General features: G+C 37.9%; 1 protein-coding gene across 6 annotated transcripts in view; it reads right to left on the bottom strand.

The window, feature by feature from the left end:
- The window catches only part of LOC129771658 (trichohyalin), a 75,301-nt gene that overhangs the window by 47,884 nt on the left and 6,772 nt on the right, over nucleotides 1-20,645 (bottom strand). For 2 of the 6 annotated variants that reach the window (XM_055775537.1, XM_055775538.1), the window contains one exon: nucleotides 12,142-12,716. In XM_055775537.1, coding sequence (XP_055631512.1) covers nucleotides 12,142-12,716 — 575 coding nt within the window. Of the gene's footprint in view, nucleotides 1-12,141; nucleotides 12,717-13,376; nucleotides 13,503-13,540; nucleotides 13,792-14,091; nucleotides 14,109-20,645 lie in introns of those variants that run through there. The other 4 variants (XM_055775539.1, XM_055775536.1, XM_055775534.1 and 1 more) reach the window with 4 other exon arrangements.

Genomic DNA, 20,645 nt, shown 5'->3' with positions numbered 1-20,645 from the left:
CGAAAACTTATCTAGTTGGATTTCCACACATTTCGTAAACTCGCAAAACAGCCCTCGCCTTCTTGATGCGTGCACCTATGTCGATCTTGATACCATCATCCGACGCTGTCTGGCTGCCGATGAGTAACTGTCCGGTCGAGTCTCTCACAGGCATCCTTGGATTCATCCTAGCTCCGCTCAGGCATCTTGAGATATCATAGAGGAAGCGCAGATAACCAGTTGTAGTGGCTTTCTCACCTTCGTCAGCCAGGGAGTCCGACCTCGCTCACTTGTCACTTGAGCGTTTACCTTCCTTCTCCAGAACCGCATATCGTTGATGTTGACATTTTCTGAGTGTGCAATTCAAAATCTTGATCATGAACGTCCCACATATTATGTGCGTGTAGATTTTGACGTCTGCTTTTCAGTTTTAGTCAAATTACGAACTTGTTTAACACGTTAATTGCCACGCCAGTCAACGGTGACTGACACCGAGTTTTCGTTCAGGCCGCGTCGGTCACATGTGACTGACAGTTTAACATATGATAAAAAAGGTAAATCATATGAGCATTCCACTACGATGAGAAACGATGGTCCTAATACGTTTAAAAATGTCCATCGAATCGCTATAAAACCGTGGCACTCAACGTGTTAAAGTGATGAGGAAACGTTGATCGACTCTCAGAAAGCCTGTATCGGCAGGAAAATGGAAAACCGGAAATGTGTTCAGTGTTCAGTATTTTGACGTAGAACTACGTCTTACATTAAGGGTGCCAAATCAGAAAACAGGTCACGTTTTTATGAAATAAAGTTAACGATAATAACTATTTTTGCTGTGAACGGATTTTCACGATTTACATACCAATCGAATCGGAAATTCTCTAAAATTTGTTTGATATGCTATACATTACTACCCATTGTCTGTATATGGTTTAAATTGACGAAAATTGGAAGCAATCTCATTTCCCCATACATTTGTTCTGTCCATTTGTGTGATTTCCTAAACAGAGCTGTGAATAACGAGCAACGAAGGAGAAATCGTAAGATTTAAAGTCTCCGTGTAGTGATCCCCGATTTTTGCAATTAATCGTTCATCAGCTAATCGAATAGTTTTCAGCAGTTTGTTATTCGATACGATTAATCGGCCCAAATAATCGATTGATCGATTAATCGCCACACTTAGAGAAATAATTAGTTAGATTATTATTTCTCATTTGCTAGAAAGCCATATGGAATCAAAAAAGTGTTCATTCCGCCTGAAAATCAATTATTATCTTTTACTCACCCCTAAAGTCGTAAACGAAGCTCAATTCACGTTGACGGCATTGAGCTTTGTTTACGAACTTAGGGGAGCGTTAAAGATAATGATTTGTTTTCAGGATAAAACTGCAGCGGCCGTACGTTTTTGACGTAGGACTACGTCTTTCATTTCTATACCGGGGTGTAAAACCAAAGTTTCGAGAACGAAAGCGTTACGCTGGAGACCGAGATTTTGAGCGTTAATAGCTCTTAAACAACTGAACGAAATGGTATGATAAACACTTCATTTGAAAGATAAAATGACTACGCGTCATATACTTGTTACTTTTTCATCCAAAAACTTGTTTCAATAGTCTTAAAATTGCTTTCAAAACAGGCTATTGAAATCACCAATCGGTATATAAGCGAGCGCCGCTCGTAAACCCACTCAGTTATGATTGAACAGCGATTGGAGCATGTTGTCGCTGTTGTTGTGAAGCTAATTTCGTTTATCATGAAAACGCTGATGAACGGTGTCACCAAGAGCCTGTTTGTGCACCTAAGGCCAAAAGGGAATCCATCAGGAGGAGAGTGATGCCACGGTTCCGCTTGAAACATCGGAGCAGCCGCCACACACACACACACACACACACACATACATACACGCGCGGAATTCTCGTTGCTATCATCGTTGCTGAAAAATAATCTGCCAGTTCCCCTGGGAATTGAAAAATACATTCATGCGAAAGAGTTTATTTTAATGTTTTCTATCCATATAACACTGCAACCAAATACATTTGGTTTTGTTATCATGAAAAACGGAAAATGTTTCACATCGCGAAAATCAAGTCATTTTCGAGCGATTATTTGCTTTCTACTCATATAATGCTGCGACCAAATACATTTCGTTTTGGATTTTTTCAATCAAGTGCGATCAACGTAAGACCACGTCTTTCGGCAATTTATTAGAGGTGCAATGAATCTTTAGGAATTCCCGCTCTACGCGCACTGGCAAACAATGTTTACTCAACAATTTCTCAAACGAGAAATGGGTGTTGTGAGAAAGGATTAGCGAACGCGAAAACGACAAACGGGAGAAAGATACGTTTGAAGGTTGAAGGAAATTGGCAGAAAACTTCTTCATTCTATCATTCAAATAATGTGATTCATACCACATCGTTTTGCCAGAAAGAGATTATTAATGTTCAAAGGAGGAATCGAGTCCTCCGAGGAAATTACCCAGCGCAAATTAGAGTCGACTATCGATTGCGGCATTCGTACACAAATAATTTTATAATGCAGTTTCACCAAAGTGATTTCTTCGGATATATTCACTACATCATGTCATGTATTTCATATTATTCATTAAGAAATCCATATCCATGGCACCTATCGGTAACGAATTATTATCGAAACCACGATTTTCGCTAAATGCTCCTTTCAGTTCGGCCTGTAAAAAACTTTTCTGTACTCTAATCCATCAAATTTGGAGCCCTGAAAAGGGCCGTTGATTATATGCTAAGCTAATATAGCACGCTCTCCTCGGATACGATGGGCCAGCTGGATGTCCTTGGGCATGATGTGACGCGTTTTGCATGGATAGCACACAAATTGGTATCTTCGAATAAGCCTCCTGCAGCGTCATAGCCGCGGAACTTTGGAAGCGCAAGTCGGTATTGAAGTCCTGAGCAATTCCACGATCTAAATGGTAGCTGCGGATCAGTAATTCGGTCGACTTCTGATAGCGATGAATTTCACGCAAAGTTCCCGGTCGATAGCGATGTGACTTCTCCACCTATCCTGCTACTGGTGCGCTTATCCGAGCTGACTTCGTGTGCCTTACCACCGAATGACTAACGAACTGTCTGCGAAAGACTAACGAGCTCGAGTCCGGACGGTGCGAGAGTAGAGTAAGAAATGAACGAAAGCAAAGGAAGCGTCATTTTATAAACCATAAAAGTATAGAATCTAAATCCCACCCTTATTATATTCGTGAGTATACAGTAAGCTTATATAATAAAGAGGGTGGGGTTTACATTCGATTCTTTTATGTTTTATAAAATGACACTTCCCTTGCTTTCGTTCATTTCTTACTCTACTCTCGCACCGTGAGGACTCGTTTCATCGGGACTAAGCAGACAGCTCGTTAGTCCTTCGGTGGTAAGGCACCACGAAAGCAGCTCAGATAAGCGCACCAGCCGCAGGAAGCGTGAAGAAGCCACATCGCTATCGACCGGGAACTTCGCATGAAATTCGTCGCTATCAGAAGTCGACCGAATTGCTGATCCGCAAGCTACCTTTGCAGCATTTGGTTCGTGGAATTGCTCAGGACTTCAAAACCGACTTGCGCTTCCAAAGTTCCGCGGTTATGACGCTGCAGGAGGCTAATTCGAAGATACCAATTTGTGTGCTATCCATGCAAAACGCGTCACATCATGCCCAAGGACATCCAGCTGGCCCATCGTATCCGAGGAGAGCGTGCTATATTAGCTTAGCATATAATCAACAGCCCTTTTCAGGGCTCCAAATTTGATGGATTAGAGTTCAGAAAAGTTTTTTACAGGCCGAACTGAAAGGAGCATTTAGCGAAAATCGTGGTGTCGATGATAATTCGATACCGATAGGTGCCATGGATATGGATTTCATAATGAAGAATATGAAATACATGACATGATGTAGTGAATATATCCCCATATCGAAGAAATCACTTTAATGAAACTGTTTACCGTTTGTCGTTTTTAAGTGTTGGGAAAGGGCATTATTTTTGCTGAGTAAATTCCAAGAAAAAATCCATTCCTTCTTTAAGCGTGATTCATTCTGCTTCGGATCAACGGAACAGTGATAATCATTTCATACAAAAGATAAAATGTCCAAGAGTTATATGATTGCTATTTATTGAGTCGGAAAATTGTTTCAATAGCTTAATGATAGCTTCGAAAACAGGTTATAAAATGACGCTTCCTTTGCTTTCGTTCATTTCTTACTCTACTCTCGCACCGTGACGACTCGTTTGTTTGGGACCAAGCAGATAGCAGGTTAGTCTTTCAGTGGTAAGGCACACTAAAGCAGCTCGGATAAGCGCACCAGCCGCAGGAAGCGTGAAGAAGCCACATCGCTATCGACCGGGAACTTTGCGTGAAATTCATCGCTATCGGAAGTCGACCGAATTGCTGATCCGCAAGCTACCTTTGCAGCTTTTGGATCGTGGAATTGCTCAGGACTTCAAAACCGACTTGCGCTTCCAAAGTTCCGCGGTTATGACGCTGCAGGAGGCTTATTCGAAGATACAAATTTGTGTGCTATCCACGTAAAACGCGTCACATCATGCCCCAGGACATTCAGCTGGCCCGTCGAATCCAAGGAGAGCGTGCTATATTAGCTTAGCATATAATCAACGGCCCTTTTCAGGGCTCCAAATTTGATGGATTAGAGTTCAGAAAAGTTTTTTACAGGCCAAACTGAAACGAGAATTTTCGTTTGGATGCCATACAGCATCGAGAAAATTCCGGAAAGATCTAATCGTTGCTGAAAAATAATCTGTCAGTTCCCTGGGAATTGAAGAATACATCCATGCGAAAGAGTTTATTTTAATGTTTTTTAATTATATGGCGAACACAGCGACCAAATACATTTGATTTCGTAATTTTTCAATCAAGTGTAATTAGCTGGAAAGCTTCTGAAGATTATTCTTTCCCATCAGTAGGATATTTTCGTATCCAATAATGGATGCATAACATGAAAAACGGAAAATGTTTCGTATCGCCAAAATTATATAATTTTCAATCGATTATTGCTCAGTCGCCGAAATTTTCATACTCAGAAAGTTCATTCTCCTCTAGTTTGCCTTCCAAATTGCCATCGTAAACCACACCTTCTCTCGATTCAATCACGCACGAAAAGCATACTTAAATGATATTCTGGTGGTGAAACCCATTAATTTTTCGTGAGGCGTCGTGCACAAATTACGTAACGCGATAAGAGGGGAGGGGGTAGATGTTGCGTTACTTTCTGTTTATTAGAGATAGGAAATTGCGTTACGAAAGGGGGGGAGGGGATTCAAAATCCGGATTTTTAGCGTTACGTAATTTGTACATGACGCCTGAGGACATCGACAAGACAACATCGTTACTGAACGAGCTGAACGGCGAGGGATCGAGGGATTCATTACCTGGCCTGACCTGACCTGACATGCAATCAGTTTGTTTTAACTGTGAGGGAGCGCAGAAAAGCCGATCGATCAGAAGGAGAAGAGAAGGTGACCAAGAGAGTATCAGCATCGAAATACGGTTCCTCGGGAAGACATCGAAGCAGCCGCCACACACACACACACATACACGCGCGCAACTCTTTTCGTTTCGGTTATCGAGAAGAAACCTGGAAAGAAGTGATCGTTGCTTAAAAATAATCTGCCAGTTCCCCTTGGAATTGAAAATTACATTCAAGCGAGTTTATTTTTATGTTTTCTATCCATATAATATTGCGACCACATACATTTGGTTTTGTGATTTGTCAATCAAGTGCAGTTAGCAGGAAAGCTTCTGAAGATTATTCTTCAGAACAAGGTTTTTTTGTATCCAATATTGGATGCATAAAAACTTGAGCCTCCAACGTAACGCTCTCGTTTTTGAAGTCACCCAAATATTTATTTATTCATTCATTCAGGATGGATTTAGATTCAACTTCAAACAAATGATCTCTAAATAAACGATAGTCCTACGTCACCCTTGCGGTTATACCATAGATATAACCCACTTCCTGTTTTATATCTTGGAGACGCCATTCAAGTGTTAATGAAGGCTTTGGCGTGAACAGAACGGTAAGAACTTTCGTGCAGTATATTATCAGGTTCATTAACTGCACGAAACTTGAACTGCTGCTCGAGACATTCTCGACTCTGTTTTGGGATGATAACAACCCTTTCAACTGGTCTAAAAAAATTCTAGAGAGAGAAAGTATTCTTCGTTCAGATGAGTTAACTCTAACTAATATCTAATTTCTAATATCAGCATATCCAGGTCCCTTCCAGATCGCCGTGTTCTAGATGCCATCTTCTCGAGCATCATACCAAAACGCGCTGGTTTGTTTATACAACATAACTAGATTCAACCACTGAATCAGGTATCAGTGGGGACTATGGCGATTCCATTCAACCTTACAGTAGAGGAGAATAGAGCGATTCGCTTCTTTTATGTGTATTTCCATTGATAAAACGATTATAATTCATTCAACTTAAATTTGATGATTTTTTTTGAGTGTCACTCAGTTATTGAATCTTAGTTGATATCGGCTTCTGTTGTCGTGCTCGACGTTCGACATTCAGTTGTGAGGCCACCGCAGGCATCGATTGACGAAGACCTGCCGCTTCTGGGTGTTCTTCGCTGAAACACACCACGTCTCGCAGGCATTTTTTTCCCTGTTGGGTACATTTTCCACTACGACCAGTTATTTGATCTATTGTGGCGGGCCCCTATTTGTTGTAAGCCTTATCAGGGTGTCATATCGCTATTAGTTGGAGTGATTTCCACTTGCTGCCTGTAGGCATGATCCCAATAAGGCATACAACAGCACGGATTTCACGTTCGAGTTGAAGAATCGGTTTTTTATGCGAAAACTTATCTGGTTGGATTCCCACACATTTCGTAAACTCGCAAAACAGCCCTCGCCTTCTTGATGCGTGCACCTATGTCGATCTTGATACCATCATCCGACGCTGTCTGGCTGCCGATGAGTAACTGTCCGGTCGAGTCTCTCACAGGCATCCTTGGATTCATCCTAGCTCCGCTCAGGCATCTTGAGATATCATAGAGGAAGCGCAGATAACCAGTTGTAGTGGCTTTCTCACCTTCGTCAGCCAGGGAGTCCGACCTCGCTCACTTGTCACTTGAGCGTTTACCTTCCTTCTCCAGAACCGCATATCGTTGATGTTGACATTTTCTGAGTGTGCAATTCAAAATCTTGATCATGAACGTCCCACATATTATGTGCGTGTAGATTTTGACGTCTGCTTTTCAGTTTTAGTCAAATTACGAACTTGTTTAACACGTTAATTGCCACGCCAGTCAACGGTGACTGACACCGAGTTTTCGTTCAGACCGCGTCGGTCACATGTGACTGACAGTTTAACATATGATAAAAAAGGTAAATCATATGAGCATTCCACTACGATGAGAAACGATGGTCCTAATACGTTTAAAAATGTCCATCGAATCGCTATAAAACCGTGGCACTCAACGTGTTAAAGTGATGAGGAAACGTTGATCGACTCTCAGAAAGCCTGTATCGGCAGGATAATGGAAAACCGGAAATGTGTTCAGTGTTCAGTATTTTGACGTAGAACTACGTCTTACATTAAGGGTGCCAAATCAGAAAACAGGTCACGTTTTTATGAAATAAAGTTAACGTTAATAACTATTTTTGCTGTGAACGGATTTTCACGATTTACATACCAATCGAATCGGAAATTCTCTAAAATTTGTTTGATATGCTATACATTACTACCCATTGTCTGTATATGGTTTAAATTGACGAAAATAGAAGCAATCTCATTTCCCCATACATTTGTTCTGTCCATTTGTGTGATTTCCCAAACAGAGCTGTGAATAACGAGCAACGAAGGAGAAATCGTAAGATTTAAAGTCTCCGTGTAGTGATCCCCGATTTTTGAAATTAATCGTTCATCAGCTAATCGAATAGTTTTCAGCAGTTTGTTATTCGATACGATTAATCGACCCAAATAATCGATTGATCGATTAATCGCCACACTTAGAGAAATAATTAGTTAGATTATTATTTCTCATTTGCTAGAAAGCCATATGGAATTAAAAAAGTGTTCATTCCGCCTGAAAATCAATTATTATCTTTTACTCACCCCTAAAGTCGTAAAAGAAGCTCAATTCACGTTGACGGCATTGAGCTTTGTTTACGAATTTAGGGGAGCGTCAAAGATAATGATTTGTTTTCAGGATAAAACTGCAGCGGCCGTACGTTTTTTTCTCTCTGAGTTTGGATCGATTAATCGACGTAAATTATTCGTTCGCTTCCATCATTGGTTGTGCAGTATTCGTTCGATTAATAATCGATTTCTGTAGGAAGTATTCGATTAATCGAACGATTATCGGAGATCACTACCTCCGTTAACAAAGGAAAAGAAGAAGAACGAAGGGGAATATTTGCCTACAGTGCCTATAAACAGTGGATCTCGCTGAGGCAAGCTTAGAGGCGAATGAACTGCAAAGTTTAAAGCCTCTTAAAAACAAAGAATTGAATTGAGGCAAACGTTCATTCTTCGTAAAGACACCGACTGGACAACACCGTTGCTGGGCGAGCTGGATGGCGAGGGATCGAGTGCCTTTCTTAAAGCAATTGGGGTGGACGTGACCAAGTTACTCATTGCAATCATTGCATCAAACTGATGCCATTGCATTAATGTTTTGAGCTACACAATTGTGTGGGGAATCATCAAGTTAGGCTATCGTCGGCTCACCAAGAAAATAATTGTTCTGGAATTATGCCTCTGATTTGGTTTCGCATGGCGGTAGCTAAACTCTTTCCACCAAGGCTAACAGCTAAACTAAAACAGCTAACAGCTAATCTAGACAGGCAATATTAATAGAAAAGGCTGTTGAGAAGAGCGTAAAACGGAGATAAGTGTGTGTATATCTAGATGCTTCAAGCCATCGATATTTGGATATTTGTGTGCGTACGTGCGTGCTTCATAACCCGTACGTAAAAATAGTACATTTTCACTACGCTGAAACCCCATTTGTATCTGCTCCCGTGTGCATTGGTGGTGCAAATTATGCAGCCGTAATGATAAATTTAAACAAGGAGGAAAGATAGTGGGAGGGAAGTATTTGCGCTAGAGTATTAGTAATGAATTTCTGCTGAGGCAAATATTCAGCAATGCTACTCTTTTCGAAGTTGTTGAGATCAACAGAAAGAGATTATTTCGTTTATTTAACCACCATGAAAGTAAATGTCGTACTGGAATTTTGTATGTGATTTAGTTTCGCTCGCCAGTAGCAAAACTTTCTCCATTAAGGATGACAGCTGCGCGTATCTTGAGCATGAGAAAGTAATGCAACTTTTTTCGAGACCAGCCAATATTAACAGAAGCGTTTTTTTTGAGAATAGTGCCAAATAATGAGAAGTGTTTATATTTCTAGTAGCCTTGAGCCACCAATGTATGGCTCTGTATGCATGCTATAACAAACGCTTGTTTGGCGCTTGATTTACGTTGTACGAAAGATTCCTAGAGGTGCGATTCCACTGAGGCAATACTAAATAACAAGTAGTATGATATTTGATACTTGCGAATATTGTTCTTGTTGTTGTTTCCATACGGTGCCAAAGATATATGGATGTAGTTATATGATGTGGAATAATGGTACTGGTGCAACAAGTATATAATCGACTGCAGCCGAGTCTATGTCAATTGCGAAAAAGGCCACCGGAATAGCGTTCGAGGTAAATTTTTAATGCAATGACATGAAACAAATTGTGACATACGATAGGATTAGGGTATTGTTCTGCGAGGGCGATAATGAATCATCAATGAATTATCAACAACTGATTCTACAATTTGAAATACCATTTCAGGGCGATCAAACCATTCTACTAAACAGTTATTTCTAAAATTCACAGCATTATAAAATAATATCCGAAGTTATAAACAAGCGACTTGAATAAAATAACAGCGTAGTTCTACGTCAACAATGCGGTCGTGTCTTGGAAACAACCTCTTATAATTTTTTTACGTTTAACAGGGTTTTCTTTGGGGATAAAATGAACATCTAAACACCGAACATTAGAAAATAATGAATGATTCCGAACGCTTATCCTTCGACGTTTTCTTAATAAATTACATAGATGTTTGCATCAATTGATTGTAAATATTGCTTTCGCAATAAACAAAATAAAGTTTTTTCAGATAAATAAAATGGTAAGCGTTATCTAAACGCGCCAGATCCCATGTTTTTATTGCTGCTCAAATGTGGGAGCCTAAAATCCCAATTTGAATAGCCTAAAATCCTAATTTCAATATCCTAGAAATCCTCTGATAACAGATTATTGAAAAATTACAAAAAAAACTGTATATAAACGTGTGCCCATTCCGAAATCCACTTAGTTATGATTGTGCAGTGGCTGGAGAATGTTCTCGCTCGCTGGCCAAAGCCATATGCTCTCCCGCTCCCAATCCCGTTTCTATTCTGCTTCCAGTCTGGTAGGAGCTTCTAGCGAAAAACGAAGTATCGATAATAATCCGGTACGAATTGCGTACAAATGATACCATGGGACATGGATTCGATAGCGAAGAAAACAAAATTTTGATATGGGGTAGAGATATGGAGTGTTTGATAAAAGCTACAGTGTCAATATTGAATGTTCACGAGTGCTTTGAGTAGATTGGTGCGGATGCTCATATGGGTTCCGTACATCATTGGTTATCATACCATTAGGTGCAGAGAGTTTGTTTAGAAGTTTGAGTCGCACGTAAGGAATGTTGATTTTATACGTTGACAAAGATATATAATGATAACTGTAACAAAGCTGCGATTTTAGAGCATCGGCAGAAAATTTTGTTTAAATACGTTGAAAATGCAACAAGTTGATAAGTGTTTCACTGTATGCGTACTGTTTAGGATCTACTGAGTTAAATCATGTAGTTTTAAAAAAAAAATAAATGGTATATTCGATGAAAAATTAAAATTTCCATTTTTTTGGTTAATCTGTATAAAAATATTATTTTGATTTTTGCATAACCAGATGCACAAGAAAGTGAATTTACAAGGCAGCGGACAACAGTGTTTTCGGGATTAACGGACAGTGGCAACTGTTATGTCACCAATCGTATCAGCTGTTTCAATAGTTAATTTTTTATCAATGGTAAATATGTGTTATTCCTCATGTAAGGATTATGTTTTCTGAAGTTGGAATCGATTAGTTACCTAATTTCCACTTTCTCATAAACGGTTAAACAGTCTACTAGGATATGAACCTATTGATAAACTTTATTAGCTAACCGAGTTAAATCATCAATCTACGAGCATCCATGCAGTATGAATATTAATTCTAAATCGTGTTTGTTTTCCTAAGTATATCAATGCTACTATTCATTTCGCAGGAAATCCATCGAATTCTAGATTACCATCTATCGGGGACCTTCCTATAGATTCGAGCATCTCAGGTTCATCAGTTTCCTTGATGAGTGTATAATGCTGAGGTGGGCTGATTCTCTAGTAAAAGTGGGTGCGATTGAAGGCAACCTTCATCAGTGTCAAATAACCTTCAATTAACCTTAATCTTCAGTTTTAAGAATGCATTCGGTTAATGGCAGCGTGCGAAATATATCTTGTTGCCAGATCTAATTTAAAAGCTTTCTTCGGGTCGGAAGAATTAACCCTATATGCCGGTAAGAGATGTATTGGCTAAGTCAGATCTTCGCATTTGATAGTCGACACTGTCTGAATATCCATATTTGTACTCTTTCTGAAGAAAATATGTCACCCTACTAAATCGCGAGTAATCGATTTCCCGTTTCACTAAATATATAATTAGACAAAAGCTTAGATGAAGTTCAATTTGTCTAGTTAAAACCACTACATAGGTTTTAAAAAATATAGGCCTATGAAAAACCTTTAAGAACTATATATCGAGTCTAGGACAAATCACAAACAATATAGGAGTATTATTGGATGGAATGTGGAAGCATTAAATAGTACTCGTCAAAGTCTTGCCATTCATTTTGGGAGATAAATTGAAAAATTTCAATTCTATTCATTCACTCTCAGGATGTATAACAGAAGTGTGAACTTCACAGTTATTGATGTAACGCAAAGCACGAAGAAAGCCTCCGAAACGACGCATGTAGCTGTTACGATAGCAATGGCGCTTTCTTGAAATCGAAATTGGCTGATACCTTACATCACTTACCTGTTCCTTGGATTTCTTGACTTCTTCCCACAGATATGTTTGAGGTGGAACCGAAGGTTTCTCTGGATGCTCTATCTTTGAGAGACAAGTAGTTCTGTCCTTCGACTCTGTTTCATCGAGGGTCAGATTTTCGTCTAATTCCGTTAAGGTTTCCGTGTGTGAGCACGTTGTATCCTGAATTCCATTATCTTTTTCTACGCCTTTCGCACATTCTTCCTCGATCGGTTGTACTTCTTCATTGCCTTCCTCATCTCTCCCCTCCTCTTCCTCCTCCTCGTCTTCCTCCTTCTCCTCTTTCTCCTCTTCTGCCTCTTCCTCTTCTTCTTCCTCTTCTTCTTCCTCTTCTTCTGCTTCTTTTTCTACACCACACGTCTTCTTGTCCGCCTCCTCCTCTTTTGATTTCGACTTTTCGCCTTCCCCTTTTTCTGTTTTCTCTTTCTCAGACTCAGCCAACTTATTGTCAACCTTTTGTTTCTCTCCTGGTTGTAGCTTTTGCAACTTTACATCTTTCTTTAATAGCTGTTCGAGGGCTGTATTTTCCGGCTCTCCAGGATTTCGCAAATACACTGTCATGAGAAAGAAGAAAAAATAAAGAAATGAGTTATATGTTTCAGAAGTTATACATGATGAATATTTGCATGTTTCAATTCGTTGCGTATGTGCTTAGGGCGAATCAACTGAACATATTGATCTCAACCCATACTGCTTTGAGATAGTTACGTGATGTTCAATCATATTTTGCAACCGCTGAAAAGCATAGGTTTATTGCAGCTAAGAGATCAGACTGTGTGTAAATTCATCGAAGCTGAAAATGTTCAATACGATTCATAGAACGTAATCATATTGGAAATTTTCATTGGATCTCCTTCACAATAATCATGATAGATTATTTATTCACGTATGAGATTGTGTTGGATCACATTTATTTTTATTTATTTATTTTGTTTTGCGTCATTCGGAGGAACATAAGTTTGCACATTCCATATTCACATTCATACATGTTTTTCAGTCTATATTTAAAACATTTGGCATTTTATAATACTATTACATATCAGTGTTTAATTCAAGCAACAGATCCGTCGAGCTTTGTGATTCAAAATCACAATAGCCAATATATGACATTTTACATCCAGACATTCACGGGTCTCCGGCGGTATAATAGGGGAAAGACTTCCGGCATTCGTAAATCATCTTTGAAGTATAAATTCTGTTATCGTTTGCGTTACCCTTATGTCTTCTGCACAGACGAAAGAAACGCTGTTTGATGTTAGGAGTCATTTACGAGTTATAACTTTCCGGCGGTACAGTATTCTATCGGACACAAAATAATTGACAATGTTGTTAAACACCTTTTCTCTCAGAATGCACTTTGCGCATGATCTCAAATTACCATAGTTTGCCATCACGCTAAAAAACAAAACGATCATCTCATGCTCTCTCTGCCGGCGGGATGCTGCTCTCCAGGTATAGAATGTGATATACTCTCAGCACTGATAACCGTATCGTATGTCACACTTATTTTATTAGCAGTCAACATTACAACGTTGACATAACTATTAATAACGTGCAAATGGTTTAATATGTTTTTGATCTTTCGGTTTGTTTACATGTTGATAACGATTTCCCCAACTGGGTGCTGAATCACATCGTTTCTGTCCAAATGCTAGTTACGTACTATGAGGCACACGGTTGAACTTGAAAATCCTAAAACGTGTTCCTGCCCCACATTGGATTATATCTACCGAAGCATAAAATTACTGAATGAGTGGCGCAAATGTTTTTTTGTTTGTTTGTCGGAATCTATCCTGCGTCTTTCGTGTGCGATTTTTTGGCTGGTGTTTAGTCTATTCCGCGCTGACTCAACTTATGCAACGTGCTTTATTTATAGAATATTTCGGAACTGGTTGCAGCTAATGTGTCTGACTGTTGTTCACTACTCACTAGTTTATTACAGCTCCTGAAGTACATGCTGAAATGAATAAACCTCCCCTTGCGCCGAGCGATTACTGTCTAAGCACGTGAGACATGAATTAGCACTCATAAACTTGTTGTAATTTGCACCTTGTAAGTGATGATAACCATTGTGATGCACAATTTTTGTTCCATTTCTGCAATCTTTTCCTTGTTTCGATGAATATTGATCGATAACTGATTAGTTCCACCCAAATTGAAAAGGAACATTCTTCGTAAGTAGTCATGCATGAATTTTATGTTTCCAGTGAACCGTATCTTCTTATTGTTCAAATCATCCGATCAAAATTTGGTAAGCATTCAGATGTTTTGAGGGATTCGATCGGACAAACGAAGTTTTTGTATACGTATCTTATAATTATGAAAAAAATATACATAGTTATGCAGCCATTCCATGCCAAACCGATATAGTGGTTCTCAGATTTTCGTAAAAAGTGATAGTTTTGTTCTTTATCGCAAAACATTAGACCCGTATTTTTTTATTTTTTCAGTAGGGTGACCATTTACATTTTAGGGTTGTCCAAAAAATCAACTTTTTTTCTTTTTTTTTTTTCCAAAAATGACTTTTTTCAAAAATTCATTACTTTTGAACTACTAGACCGATTCAGATGATCTATATATCAAATTAAAGCCTATCACCCGGTCTTTTTTGAAAAAAAACACTATACCTGCAGACAATTCGAATCCTGCTCTCGTCATTATTGATTGTATTCGTTTTTTATTGTTTTCATAGTCTCGGGACCAAAGGCGCTATATTGTTTTATATTTTTTCTGGAAAGTTGAGGATTTTTCACATAACATGTCGAAACCGTTTTTTCGTTTTTGAGTTATGATTTTTCAAAGTTAGTCGATGGTTCTAAGAATCAATTTTTTCCTCTTTTTTCCAACACAAAAATTCATAACTTTTGATCTACTGGACCGATCCAGATGATCGACACATAAAATTAAAGCCAATTAGATAGTCTTGTTTGAAAAATATTAAACTTACGAAAAAAAAGTTTTTTCATTTCGTGATTATTTATTGTATTAGGTTTTTATAGTTTACATGGTTTGTCAATTAATTGACAAATGTGTCATTTTTATTAAACGGTTTTATTTAGCTTGCCCTGTAACATGTTTGTAACATGTTTGTCTCTGGCGCTGTCCCACATTAATATAAATTTGACCCCCTTCCTGTTGACCGATTGATCTGAAATTTGGAACACACCTTTATCTCTGCAGTCATTATAAAACTGCGTATTTCAATCCAAGATGGCGGCCGCTACAAAATGGCGGATTACATATTTTCTCAAAACCTCATAAATATGGGTTTTTCTAAAACCTCATCAATATGGGTATCAAATGAAAGGGCTTGATTAGTAGAATACAGTTTTTCTTGAAAGCTGTGGTTTTTTACATAACATATCCAAAAATCTGAGATGTGTTTTTCTTCGTTTTTAAGTTATGATTTTCCAAAGTTAACATGTTTTCAGTCTTCGTTCAATATTTCTATGCGACTAGACTGGATGTATGCGACTAGAATTCAATTAATTGACAAATGTGTCATTTTTATTAAACGGTTTTATTTAGCTTGCCCTGTAACATGTTTGTAACACTGGCGCATGTTTGTGGCGCTGTCCCACATTAATATAAATTTGACCCCCTTCCTGTTGACCGATTGATCTGAAATTTGGAACACACCTTTATCTCTGCAGTCATTATAAAACTGCGTATTTCATTATCTTAAAAATCCAAGATGGCGGCCGCTACAAAATGGCGGATTACATATTTTCTCAAAACCTCATAAATATAGGTTTTTCCAAAACCCCATCAATATGGGTATAAAATGAAAGGGCTTGATTAGTAGAATACCACCACAAAGTGGCGTCATATATATATTTTTTCGAAGCTCCACTAATATGGATATCAAATGAAAAGGCTTGACTAGTAGAACACAGTTATTTATGAAAAATGTAAATTCAAGATGGCGGCCGCTACAAAATGGTGTATTACATATTTTCTCAAAACCTCATCAATATGGGTATCAAATAAAAGGGCTTGATTAGTAGATCACATTTATTTATAAAAAAAATGGAAATCCAGAATGGCTGCTACCACAAATGACCCAATATATATTTTTCTAAAAACCTCATCAATATGAGTACCAAATGAAAGGGCTTGACTAGTAGAACATAGTTATTTATAAAAAATTCAAATGCAAAATTTCACAAAACGGTAAAACGATGAATATTTTATCTTCAATTCTCCATCAATATGGGTATCAAATGAAAGTGCTATTAGAACGTAGTAGATCCAAATCCAAGATGGCCGCAGTCCCCAAAAAAACAGTTAGTTTTTTAAATGGTGTCATTCAGCATGACCTGTTTGTATGTATATTTGAATGTCTGTAGGGTAGGTACAATGTATTTTTGCAATCCCCTCAATGTCGGTATTAAATGAAATGATTTGACTAATAGAATACAGTCATCATCAAAATATTCTGAGGAAAATAAGGTAAGCAATAAAAAATTAAAAAATGTTGAATGATTTTATTAGAGAAATATGTCAATGATACAAATAATGTACTAAAAACTAGAAAATAAAATAAGTAAAAAACATTTTAAGGTTAACGGTTTCTTTGTGATTAAACACTATAATAATACAGATAATGTACTAAAAGCTAGAGAATAATTAGGCAAGTATCAGTTAGCAGTTATCATACCCCTTGCTTAATTTATCAAGGGCATTGATGAGACTAAAATAAAATCGTGGAGCACGTTGGATTGCCATTATCCGCATTTAATGGTTTCATCATATGCCCGCGATTTTATTTTAGTCTCATAAATGTCTTTGTAAATGGTCACCCTACTGAAAAAATAAAAAAAATACGGGTCTAATGTTTTGCGATAAAGAACAAAGCTACCACTTTTCACGAAAATCTGAGAGCCACTATATCGGTTTGGCATGGAATGGCTGTATGGATATATTTTTCTAAGGATTGAGCTCTTATTACAATTATAATTATAATACATTAATTGACAGTTTAAAAAGTACATTAGTGTAAAGAAATGATCCGGATGTCCATTTTTTTATATAAATCATTTATGAGGATGTTTTTCGCGTATCCATTTGTTGTTGAGTACAATGTGAAGCGGTTGAGTGGAATGTGAAGCGGTAACACAAACCTTCGTATGAGGTCGCTACCACTTCTTGTATTGTAGCCAACCGTGCCTTGACCGCCATCCGCATTTATTGCATTATTGGATAAAATTCTGCTATGATTTTCACCTAGAACCTTCAGCTTTTGAAGATCTTCTGGCGCCGCGTATTGGTAGTCTTGTGCAATGATGATGGTCTTATCTTCTTTGTTTTTAAGAGGCCTTTAACTTTGCAGTTCATTCGCCTCTAAATCTGATGATGGTTCTGGACAAAAACAGAAACAGAACAGAAAGCAACAAAATGTATAGTCTGATCCAGATCGATCCGGTTCGGTTCCTCCCATTACCTCGTCAATCGACACCATTTCACTTGAAATATAAATTCAGTGCACAAACACTGCAGTAAGTTAACGGGTAGTGTTGAGTGCAGAAATATTATTTATTTTGTATATATTTCCTGATTCTCGGTAAATAGAGCAAAATCCTTTCGGAACGTCGATGGTGCCAGCAGGGCTATAGAGTCGGAGCCGGAGTCGAATGGAATTTCATTGTATTAGAAGTCGAAGTCAGAGTCGGAGTCAGAAGGAATTTCATTGTATTGGGAGTCGGAGTCGGAAAAATTTTACCGACTCCGACATCCTGGTCAATGACCCAATAAAATCAAATATTTAGCTCACTAAACAAAATTTGATTTCATGATCTTTTTAATTTCCTACTCACGTCCGAATCATTTGCTTGTGTTGTGATTAACCATAGCTCTCTACTATCTTTATAAGTGACAAGATGACGGTTAGCATGACTGCTGAAATGCTCAAAAAGAGCATTGTGGATAGGGTCGTGAAAAACGGCATCCCACTGATATTTTGGTCACAACCAGCTTTCGTGGTTTTCAACGGAGAAATCGCAAGAAAACAAATAATATTTTTACTAGTATATATCAACATTTTCCTTAACTCTAAGGTTAACAAGGTAGGAAGCCGATTACTCGCAGTCGACTCGAGCTTAGAAGGGTGACATATTTGCTTTAGGAAATTGTAAATTGAACGTTCTAATGAAAAACCTGGTTACGAACTATTTTTTTTAGCAGGAGTCAGAGTCGGGAAATTTTTCTCCGACTCCACAGCTCTGGATGTCAGACCATTCGACAGATAATCGGGGTTTTACTGCCATTATGTCAATCATGATATGACCATTAAATGCAATTTCATGAAGAAAATGAAGACATTCAAATGATTCAAGAAAAGTAGAAGGCCTGTGAAACAAAACCCCTTCAACAGCGTCCTTCTCACTGCCTCGCATCGAACAATGAGAGGTAATTAATACAAGAGTTAAGTACAATGATTTATTAAGGAACTCGGAAGCTGAAACTTATTTTTCGGGAAGATATTGAATATGCCATAGCCCGTGGATACATAAGGGCTAGATCCATCAGTACGATTTGTTTTTATCTGGACAGGAATATCGCATATTTTTTTATGGACGCTATTCCAAGCGTACATAGAATCTTGAACAGATCAATAGTGATATTTTAATGAATTTATCCCACTGCGACTATTAGTTTGATCTTTTGTAATGCACTTCAGTTTGCTATGTATGCACTCAGTTCGTTCCATCACCCAGGGAATAAATGATAGTTACATGTTGTAATGAATAATTTGGATTGCCATGGTGTTGATAGAGCCCTCCAGTTGGTTTAAATCATCGACATTCCCCTGGTTCTGAGCTCTGATTTTATGCATGATGTAGATAATACACAAAACGGCTCAGGCCCGACGAATTTAGTTGAAGATCCAAATCATGTTAAGATCAGCTCTTTCATTACTTTCTATACCACAGTGACCAGGAACCCAGTATAATTTAAGCTTGTTAGTAGCAACTAGTTGCTTCAAGGATAGAATACATTCCCAAACTAGCTTTGACTGACATGTGTATGCTTTCAATGCATTAAGAACTGCTTGGTTGTTCGAGAAGATACATATATTGGCATACCTGTATTTTTTAGCCAAACAAATATTTGTACATGTTAAAATGGCTTTATTTCTGATTGGAATACTGTAGGCCACTGTCGCATTGGAATTGACATATCGATTCCTGATCCAGTAATCCCAACTCCTGTAGATTTACCAATATTAGCCTCATCGGTATAAAACACGAGCGATTGAATTCAATCACTTTGAAGGGAACATCGAAGTTAGTATTTGTTTCTATTCAGTCTTGATTCATGCTTCATGCTTATAGTGCCGTTCTACCCAATGTTACTTCCATGTTACTTTTCGACAATTTTCACTTTTCTTTTTAAAACGATGTTTTTATCCAGAATCTTTCGAAAAAACACAAAAAACTTGTTTATTCCCAGTGTTTCAAAAAACAACATCAAGCTCAATTTTCCCATGTTGATATTCTAGGCATAATTGTCCCACCGTGTATTGTTTGTAGATCCATAATAAATTGGTAGGTTCAAGTACAAGAATTTTATGTCACGCCTATTTCACGCACTCGTTTCTGGTTTGGAAAAACGAACTAATTCTCCAAAAAATAGAAAAAAAAACATTAACAGAACTCGTGTTGTTAGCGAGTGCCTAATAACAATGAGATTTATATTCTGCAAAGGTGTTGCGTATCACTCACTGCACTTACACCACTGTGCAATTCACAAGCGACATCACTATCATATACTAAATACCGATACTACTTGCTACGACACCAATTATGTTTACTTTTTATGCTATTAAACTGCCGTTTTACGCATAGTTCTCACAAGTTGCTTTTTGGAAAATTCAAATTTTCTTCAGCAAACAATGTTTTTTATGCATAATCTTTCGGAAAAATACAAAAAACTTATTGTTTGTTTCCAATATTTAAAAACACAAGTTCAATTGTCCCATGTTGATATTCGAGGCATAATTGCCCCACCATGAATTTTAAGCCTGTAATCAAGCTTGATTGAATCAAGTGAGGGGATTTTGTTACATTTTATTGAACAATAGTTTAGTGTTTAAAAAAAACTGAAATGCTTAAAGCTTCCGGTAAACAATTATGTCAGAAAACTTTGATTGCGTTTTTCTCAGGTGCTGATTTTGGAATATGGGACAACTATGCGCATAACGGCAGTATAGTGTTCAGTAGAAAATCTTTCAGGATTTGTAAATGCCCTGTGAGATTTCCTTTTAGAAAATGTTTTACACGTTTTAGCCTGAGAGCACCTTTTTCTGCTTTAAGTAGTTAAGTTGCTTTAAGTAGGAGCAAGGGTAGAAGGTATAAAAGAGCATCTGGGGCATTGGAGGGTGCGCTGGGCATTACTCCAGTTAATGATAAGCATGCCAGACGTTGTAGTTTATCGAGTTTTTTTCTGAGCTGATTTTTGTGTAGTTTCGAGCCACCACACTA

The sequence above is a fragment of the Toxorhynchites rutilus genome, chromosome 2, assembly GCF_029784135.1.
Source record: "Toxorhynchites rutilus septentrionalis strain SRP chromosome 2, ASM2978413v1, whole genome shotgun sequence".
NCBI classification, from domain to species: Eukaryota; Metazoa; Arthropoda; class Insecta; order Diptera; family Culicidae; genus Toxorhynchites; species Toxorhynchites rutilus.
The sequence above is the reverse complement of the archived record's forward strand: the minus strand, read 5'-3'. Positions and strand labels throughout refer to the sequence as shown.